This window comes from Eulemur rufifrons, chromosome 21 (genome assembly GCF_041146395.1).
Source record: "Eulemur rufifrons isolate Redbay chromosome 21, OSU_ERuf_1, whole genome shotgun sequence".
Classification (NCBI taxonomy): Eukaryota; Metazoa; Chordata; class Mammalia; order Primates; family Lemuridae; genus Eulemur; species Eulemur rufifrons.
In genome coordinates this window covers 24,795,601-24,805,134 of record NC_091003.1, presented here as the reverse complement: position 1 = coordinate 24,805,134, position 9,534 = coordinate 24,795,601, and the positions used below count along the sequence as shown (strand labels likewise).

General features: G+C 62.0%; 1 protein-coding gene across 1 annotated transcript; it reads right to left on the bottom strand.

The window, feature by feature from the left end:
- Positions 1-4,108: 4,108 nt before the first annotated feature.
- On the bottom strand, positions 4,109-4,887 carry MIF (macrophage migration inhibitory factor). The gene is made up of 3 exons (XM_069497246.1): positions 4,693-4,887; positions 4,353-4,525; positions 4,109-4,269 (listed from the first exon to the last, which is right to left on the bottom strand). The coding sequence occupies exons 1-3, from the start codon at positions 4,798-4,800 to the stop codon at positions 4,203-4,205; spliced, it is 348 nt and encodes a 115-aa protein (XP_069353347.1). The 5' UTR covers positions 4,801-4,887; the 3' UTR covers positions 4,109-4,202.
- Positions 4,888-9,534: the final 4,647 nt, after the last annotated feature.

Genomic DNA, 9,534 nt, shown 5'->3' with positions numbered 1-9,534 from the left:
ACGCGTGCTTGGCCTCACTCCCCAGGAAGGGAACCGGGGCAGGCGGCTGGCGGGTGCCCGTGGTGTCCCCACCGTGGTCCTGGAACTCACGCAGGGAGGCTGGAGGGCTGGGCCCTGGCTTTGCCACTGCTCAGCTGGGAAGGGGACTGGGATGTCAGGAGAGGGCTTCACAGGAGCAGTGTCGTGGGGCTGGCCCTGACCTCCCCAGCGGGGTGAGGAGTCAAGGAAGATTGTGGTGGCTCAGAAATATTGGAAACTTCCCAAGCACCAGGATCAGCTGAGCTCTCCCAGATAACAGAAAACCGCTCTGATCCTGAGGGCCTGCCCTGCACTAACTTTATCTACTGTTAGACGCAGTAAGGTGGCCCCATTGCCCGCCCTGCCAGCGCCAGTGAGTGGTGGACCCCTTCAGTGTGGGGCCGATGGGGGGCTGTCCCCAGTGAACACATTTCAGCCTTGTGCCCCTCCACGTCCGCATCCCTGGATGGCACCAGTGTCCTAGCACCTCTCGGCTCTAGATGGAGCCAGTGGAGAAGACACCCGGCCACACCCCCTCACTGCCCTTGTCCCCGCCCACCCACTGCCATCACGCCTGGCACATCAGCAACATAGAGCCCTCTGAGGAAGGGGTGAGGAAGGGATTTCCCAATTTATCAGGATCCGAGCACAGGCACAGGCCACGTGCTCTCTCCTCCCCTCCCACAGCGGCTCCTGGAATTAATCATGCCTCTGAGGATGGGCAATGTCCGTCCTGCCACCATGATTGAGTGGCTGTAGCAAGGATATCTGGTGAAGCCCTTCATTTCACAGATGAGGGAAACTGAGGCATGGAGAGGGAGCAAAGCGGAAACATGACCCTGATCTGGCTGGGATCAGGCTCCCTGGGACAATGGGCCAGGAGGCTGGGGGAGGGGCAGTGGGGTCCCTGAAGTGATGAGGTGCTTGGAGGGATGAGGGGGGAGGTGTCTGGGGTGGGGGCCTAGGGGGGACCCTACACTGCTGGGCTCTCCAGAATGGACAGGTCCCCAGAGCCCAGAGATCACAGAGCTGGGTGGATGGCCACAGACTGCAGGAGACAGAGGAGAAACCCCAGCTAACAGGGCCTGGGCTGAGCAGAGAGACCGGCAGGTGTCGCCCCACACCCGGTGGCCTCAGGGAGGCTTCCCAGAAGAGCATGCGTGGGGCTCACGGTGGGCGGGTGGGGAACAGGTATTCCAGGCAGAAGGAACAGCACCTGCAAAGCGAAGAGCAAGGCCTGTGGGACCGGCCCTGAGGGTAGTCGGGGTCACCCTGCAGGCCAGGAGTCTCAGCGACGAATGACATAGTCCCATCAGAATGATAAGAGAACAGGCAGCATTCCATGCCCCCACTTCTGCTTGATACCTCGAGGTTTGAGGCATCCTTTGGAAATCAGTTTCTGCTGCCGTTTCAAAGGCTGATCCTGGGGCAGTCACTTGGTGGGCAGTGGAGCCGTGCTTTGGGGGAAGTGGGGCTGGCCAGGGGGTGACTGGGATGGGGAGCCAAGGGGGACAGGTGTGGCTTGAAGGTGGCATGCACCAGCTGCCCTCCCCAGCTTGCAGAGCTGGTTATTAGCTCCCGGGAATTTGGGGACATGGTGGGCAAGGCTGAGAATATAGGTCCCCAACCTTCAGAGATGCCCCTTTTGTCCTTGGATTCCAAGGAGCCACTATCTTGTGGATGCCCCAGCAGGCCACAGAGCCTCAGTCCCTCGCCCATTGGGGGAGGGGGGCAGCTCTCCTGGCTCCTGTACCCCCTCCAGCCCTCCCACCCCCACACAGCAGGCACCCAACCCACCCTACCTGCCTCGTCAGCCCTCAGAGGCTCCAGATTAACTGGGGAGACCCCCTCGTCCATGTCAGGCACAAGAGCCCAAAGGAGGGAGTGGAGAGTGGGGGGGTGTGGCCATGCCCTGGGAGGCAGCCAGCCTGTGGGACCAGGGACCAGGGGTGGTGACCTCATCTGTGAAATGAGGGAGTTGGACTCGATGCTCCGAGACCTGTGCCCATCTCCTCTACAGACGGTACAGAGTCTAAGGGCAGAGGTCGCAGGGGGTGGGAAGAGCCAGGGGGAGCCCTGCGGGGCCAGGGGTAGAGGAAAGGGGTTCAGTGTGGGGAACAGGGGGCCTGGGAAAAGCTGGGGCTGGGGTGACATGGAGCTGTGGGTGTGACAAAGGCCAGGGTCCAGGAGGGAGACTGTTATCCAGCAGGTGCTCAGATGCAAGGCTGAGAGTGGGGCCACCCCCCCCAACCAGCTCCGTGTCCCTTTCACTGAGGACAGGATGAGACTGAGATGTGTGGGAGCGAGGCCCTCCGCTGGGCGCAGCCAGCTGCGGATGGCCTTGCCTTAGAGACCTTTCCGGGCACCATTCTTCCAGAGGCTCTGGAGCTTTGTCCTTCCTCTTTCTAAACAGCACCCTGCCCTATCCCGTCCCCATGCTCTTCTGGAAGTAAATCCTCACTGTCCAAGGCTGGGTGGGCCACGGGGAGCTGACTGGGGGCTGGAGGGAGAGCCTCCCAGACTGAGTGAAGCAGAGCAGTCCTCTGGCATCCCAGTTAGCAAGTGTGCGAGGGTGGGTGACCTCAGCAGGTGACCCAGCAGGACAGATTGCCAAGGCTTTGATGGAAAGGAGGAGAGACAAGGGTGTGGACCCATCCAGACAGAGACTGAGATCAGCAGCCCTGCGGCGTGGCTTGTTCTGAAGTTGCCCAGGACTTGTCCTCTGCCTCACGCCTGGGCTGGGCACCTGGGGCTTCCTGCCCTGCCTGGTGGGTGTTCACACTGAAACCCCACCAGCAGTTGTCCCAAGGAAGGAGCTGGTGCCCAAGCCTGGCCCCAGACCTCTGAGGCAGCCCCTGTGCACACACATAGGGCCCAGGCAAAAAAAAAAAACCCTTTTCCCTAGAGCCCCTCAGCTTCCAAGAGCAAATTTATTTAAATTCCATGGAATTTTAAAAATCATGTTTCATCTCGAATGCTCTTGCCTAGATAGAGGCTAAGGAGGGCACGGGGTCTCAAATGACCTGAGGCCAGCAGGAGTCCACTGAGGTGAGATGCCACCTTTCTTGAGCCCCAGGAATGCAGCGCATGCAGGGACAGGAGCAACTCTCTGTGCAGAAGCTGCTGCAAGACTCGACTTCTCCCCACAGGCAGACACTGCAGGAAGGGTGTCTTCACTTTAGCTAGGACCCAGGCGCCGGCACCAGCTGTGTGATGAATTCCCAGTGCTGTGGCTGGGCCACCTCAACCTAGAGGCTGTCACAGCTTGGGGCAGGGAGGAATCCCAGCCCACCAGCCCTGGGGCCTGGACAAGTACCTCCTTGCTTGGGGCAGCGACAGCAGAGAAGCCAAGGCAAGGCCCTTCAGTCCAGGTGCTGAAATTGCCCGCTGCCCTATCACCACCCCACCCAAGGGGGCCCCTGAAGTTGGAGGGAGGAATCCAGGGCCAGGAAACCCCAGGCACATCGGGCTGTGAGGCTGATGTTGTTCTTGACCCTCAGGACCAGGACCATCGCCGTCCTAGCGCGGTGGACTGGCCAGAGCCCTCGTACCGCAGAACGCGAATGGGACCAAAGGAAACCCCAGGCATGGAGCTGAGGAGGCAGGGCCGTGTAACCGAGAACCCTGCACCCGCACACCCCAACAACACACCTGAAAAAAGTTCCTTAACAAAGCGATTTTCCAGACCAAGAACCTGGAGCACCGGCCCAGCAGTGACTGGAGGGGGCGCCCTTCCTGGCCTCAGGCTACCCTTTGCCCATCTGGAAGGTGCAAGGCAGCGGTGACCTCCGATCCTCCCTCCCCCCTCTTGGATGCCAGCCCCACCCCACAGCACCCACGTGGTGGCCCTTGGCAGGAACAGACTCTACTCCGGGTTCCCGAGCAGGGAGGGCAAGGCGGTGAACGCACTCGGAAGCTCAGGTTCGCGTCGGACTCCGGGGACCCGACGCCGATCTCTCCTCACCCAACACTCCCTGAGCACTAAGCAAGGCTGGGCCCTGACCGCCCACCCCCCACGGCCTCGCTCCCAGTGTCCAGGCCCCGCAGCGATTCCTCTGCAAAACAAGGAAGTCCGAGGCAGCCGTGGTCTCTAAACCGTTTATTTTCCGGGCAGGAGGACCTGGTGTGGGAGGCGGGCGGGCATGAACACGGCGGATGGCGGGCCCCGGCCGGGCCGGCGCGGCTCAGGCGAAGGTGGAGTTGTTCCAGCCCACGTTGGCCGCGTTCATGTCGTAGTAGTTAATGTAGACCCTGCAGGGGCGGAGGCCGGGCTCAGCGGGCTGCGGGCTGGCCGGGAGCCCCCCGCACCCCCGCAGCCCGCGCGCCCCGCCCACCTGTCCGGGCTGATGCGCAGGCGCTCGGCCAGCAGGCCGCACAGCAGCTTGCTGTAGGCGCGGTTCTGCGGTCCGCCGATCTTGCCGATGCTGTGCAGGCTGCAGAGCGCGCACGGCTCGCTGGAGCCGCCGAAGGCCATGAGCTGGTCCGGGACCACGTGCACCGCGATATACTGCGGGGGCAGGGCGCGGTGAAAGCGACCGCGCTGGGCCCCGGCGTCCACTTCGGGCCCGAGTCACCGTCCCCCCACCCCCGCCCCGCCCGAAGTCGCCTTCTCAGGCCCCCGCCCGGGACCACCCCGCCGGCGGGCACGCCGTTTCCTGTCCCCTCCCGGCAAACCTGGGGCGGCTTGCCCGTGGCCTGCGCCAGCTGCTGGGTGAGCTCGGACAGGAACCCGTCCGGCACCGAGGCGCGGGGAACGTTGGTGTTCACGACGAACATCGGCATGGTGGCAGAGGAGCAGCGGTACCGGCACCCGGACGGACGCACAGACTGGCACGCGCCGCGGCCGCAGCCCGGAAACCTGAGCTACGTGACCGCCGTCCGGCCCCGCCCCAGCGCGGCTGCGGCCCCGCCCCGAGCGGTGACGTCACCCCCGCCCGGCCCCCCCCCCCGGGTGTGACGCAGCCGCCTGGACCCGGGGTCGCCGCGCGTGTCTGGTCGCCGCGCGTGTCTGCTCGCCGCTGCGGCCACTGCCGCCTGGCCCCGCGCGCCCTCCAAGCCATTCCCCACCCGGGCCGGAAACCCGCCTGTCCTTCGCTCGCCCGATTCTCTGTCGGCCCCTCCACTTAGTCACTGACGTCTACGCGGAAGCGCCGTGCCCGGGACGGAGATGCGGACCCGGCAGACGGCCCCGGCCCACGGCCCCGGTCCCTCCAGCGCTGACCGCCCGGTAGTCCCAGCCCAGCTCGTTCCACCGCACGCACTGAGCCCCTGCGTCCTCAGTCTCTGGGCCACATGTCCCCAAGTGCTACAGTCCTGCGCGTGGGCGTGTGTGTGAGGTGGGGAAGGGTGGTCGTTGCTGCGGGGCGGGGGGAGCCGCCTTCCCTGCACTTGTGCTCTGCAAGGGGGGCGAGGATGCTGGGGGGCACGAGGGGAGGGGCGGGGGGCTGGAGGTGGGGCCTGGCCGGAGCTCAGGGGGCAAAGGCGCTCCGCTCCGCGCCTCCTGGCCCCGGGGAACTGCAGCTCCTCAACCTAGTCGAGTCCACCAGGGATGCCCCCGCAGAGCCCTTGGATTTTTTGGTTTCTGGGCTGCGGCCTCGGCGCCTGCTAGTCTGTGCGTCTGTCCGGGTGCCGCTGCCGGTGCCGCTGCTCCTCTGCCACCATGCCGATGTTCGTCGTGAACACTAACGTTCTCCGCACTTCGGTGCCAGCCGGGTTCCTGTCCGAGCTTACCCAGCAGCTGGCGCAGGCCACGGACAGGCAGCAACTGGGTGGGTCCCTGGCCATGCTGGGGGCGCCGGGGGTGACCCTGCAGGCCCTGCCCCCCACCGTCCCCACTCTGAGGAGGCCTCTTGGTCAGGGTGGTGCACCGAGGACCACATCCTCAGAGATCTCTAGGAAGGTCCTGTCCTTGGTCTCTGGTAGGTGCAATCCACCCACTGGCTTTGGTGATGGCCACGTGGTGCAGCAAGGACACCTGGGCCTGTGGGACCTGTGTGGCACCAGCCAGCCTCCAGTCGGGAGGTCCCAGGACCTGTTTATGCAAATAGCCTGTAGGTGTTGGTCCCTCCAGCTAGGCCTCAGGCTGCTTCCCCTCCCCCCACACCTCAGGTCTCACCTGTGCCCAGGGCTTCCTTACTACTGAGCCACCGGTGGTGCCACATCTGCAGCCGGGGGCGCTCCCCGGAGCCCAGCTGCCAACAGCGGCAGACCCAGCATGCCCAGCTCCATATGACCAAACCCAAGAGCATGACCTTTCCTCCCACACCTGATCGCCTGCCAGTGAAATGTGCGTCCCTTCAGTGTCCCCTTATCCTCACTTCTCTCCATTCTACCCCTCCCCCACCAAGTCTGTGCTAGCTGGCACCGCCACTGGCCTGAGATCCCCCTGTGGCAGACTGCTTCTCCCAGAGGGAGGAGTCTACTTCCCCATCCCCGGCAGCAGATTTGGCCACTGACTTGCTTTGCCTAGTGAAAGGTGAGCAGAGTGACATGAGTGACTCCAGGCAGAAGACTGAAGAGCCAGTGCCTGGGTGGCCCAAGCCTTGTGAGAGTGGATGTGGGTGACAAGGTGGAGCCTCACCAGCAAGCAGCCCGCTGTCCCTGGAGGTGAGCCACTGTGCGTTTCAGGTTGTTACTGTAGCAAAGGGGGCCTTCCCTGGCCAGGACGGCCTCTGGCCCGCTTGTCCTTATACCTTCTCCAGCTGTGGCCAGTGGCGGTCAGCCCTGTCTTCCCAGAAGAGTACTTGAGGAGGTGATAGGATTCCCAATCCCACCTTTTACTTGCTTGGATACTTGGCTAACCTCTCTGAGCCTCAGTTTCCCTACCTGTAATTTGGGTGTTACACAGAGATGTTATGAACTCCAAGTGGCCTAAATGCTGGTAATTGTCCCCTCTGCTACTACAGGTAGTACCGTCCCAATGCCCTGGGCCTCGCCGCCTGCCCCCTGCTCTCCCTTGTTCCCTGAGTCATGGCACCTTGTCCTTCAGTGCCATACCGAGGCTCCTGGCTCGGGCATTGGTCCTGAAATGCAGTTTGCCCGAACTTTCCTTCATCTGACTCCAGTCCTCGACTTGGCCTCAGATCCTTGGGAAAGTGCCCAGAGCACCTGGCTTGGTCAGAGCCCACATGTGCCCACACCTGTCCTGCCCTTCGAGGCTGTCTCCGTATTTCTATTTGTGAGTTAAGGCAGCGTTTCTGGGCAGTATGTTCCATGAGGGAGGAGACAGACTCTTTCACCCTTGTTGAATGCCTTTCCCCTGCCCCAGTGCCTCAGGGTAGGCACAGGACCCCTACCGTCTACAGACATCCACGCCCTAATCCCTGGACCCTGTGAATATGTTACATTACATGGCAAGAGCACTTTGCAGCTACAATTAGAGTTATGGACCTCAAACTAGGGAGATTATCATGGGTTATCTGGGCAGGCCCAGTCTCATCACATGAGCTCTTAAAAGCAGAGAATTTTCTCCGGCCAGAATCACAGAGATTTGAAGCAGGGCAAGGACTTGATGTCCGTTACTGGCTTGGAAGATGAAGGGGACCAGAGACTTCATCGTACAACCACAAGGAACTGAATTCTGCTGACAACCTGAATGAACTTGGAAGTGGAATCTTCCCTAGTTGGCCTTAAGTGCAAGTCCTTGAGCAGAAAGCCTCGCCTTGTCATGCTGGACTCCTGGCCCTTAGAAACTGTGAGATAATAAATGTGTGTTGTTGTAAGCTGCTACGTTCGTGGTGAGTTGTTGTAAGAGCAATAGCAAAGTAACACACCTGCCATTTATAGGGGCACACTAATGACCTGCTAACAGTGGACACGTGCACCAGGCGGGTCCTCACTGACGGCAGCAGCCCAGCTATGTGCGGGTAGAGCCTTCACTGCCCCTGGCACCCAGGCACGGCCGCCTCAGCTCCCACCCCAGAGCCCCCCAACCCCGAGAGGCTTCCTTCCAGCACCTTCTCTCTATCCACAAGGCTGTTCTCATCTCCACTCAGCAGCACCTGTGGCCCCATGAGGCCCTCCCAGCACCTCCAACTGGAGACACCACCCTTCTCTCAGCTTCCTCAGCCCTGGGCCTCTAAGGAAGCATTTTCACGGTCTGCCTCCAAAGACAGCACTGTGTGCGTGTGTGCATGTATGTGTGTGTGCGTGTGTGCACGTTTCTGCATGCATGAGCCTGAGGCTGAGAAGGTGAAAAGTTGGCATCTGCCCCTGGAATGTACACCAGGATGGGAGCCTGGGTGCCCCCTCAGTCCTTGTCTCTCTCTGGGTGCCTGGTCCTCCCTAACCTTCAGCGACCCTCTGCTGCCTGCAGAATGAAGCCAGAGCACAGCACGCTGCAGGGCTCACCAGCTCGTCCTCCAGCCCGCCTCTTCCGCCGCCCCACAGCCCATCCGGGCCCCACCCTTGGAGGGCACTGCCCAAGCCCCAGCTCCACCCCTAATCCACAGCACCTCCAGCTGGAGACACCCTGGGTGGCCTCTGGGGTCCTCAACAAAATGGAGACCAGGAAGCACGACAGACGCAGACGACCATGCACACCAGCGCTCTGAACTGTGAGTGCCACCGCGCCATGGACCTCAGGCATCCACCAGTCCTCGGAGGCAGCCTGCACAGTGATCAAGGTCAAAGGTCCAAAGGCCCAAAGTCAACCTTGTCCAAGAGCACCCAGGTCTACTCCTGGCCCTCCCACTTAGCTGTGTGACCTGTGACCTCGGACAAGCCCTTGGCTTTTACTCAGTCTCTCAGGTGTGCAACAGGGGTGATAAAAGTACTGATTCTGTGGGGTCCTTGCCAGGATTAAAGGCGCTAACTCTGGTAACGCACTCAGAACGGTCCTGATACACAGAAACCCCCCATGGCTGTTGGCTCTGAACACTTGTCGTCCTGAGACTGTTTCACTGTTTCTCTTTTTGCAAGGTGAGTGTCACTGCCATCTGCTCAACCCTTGGTGCAGCCTGAGGACGGGGACCAGGTAGGGCAGAAGGCTCGGGGCGTGGTGGGCCCCAAGTGGATATGTGCAAAATAAAGGAGCAAATGAGCGATTCGGCCGAGGCACAGAGTGACCTGTGTCCCAACAAGAGGGACAAGAGCGAGGAGAGGATGACAGCCCTCTGGACACTGCACAAGCCCAGGCCCTCATGAGCACCACGTGGAGCCCGGCAGCGAGGCAGCCGCCCGACGAGGCCGTAACTAGCAGGCACGGGAGGGAGGGGTTTGGGCCAGGAGAGGGGCGGGACAGGCCAGCTGGGTCTGGGCAGGTGGGCTGGAGCTGGGGAGCATGGCCCCGGCTCTGGCTCCTCGGAGCCCCTAGGGCTGGACGTCCACACTCACACTCGGACACACAGGCACAGCAGAGACAGGTCAGCCACCGGCCCAGACCTTCCCAGACGCTCGGCCTGTCCCTCCCACCCCTCTCAGCACTGTCCCTTCCTACCTTCCGGGTTCTGTCCTGAGGTCCCTTCCCACCAAGGGGCTCCCTGGGCAACAAGGACTTACAACGCCCACCCCACACTC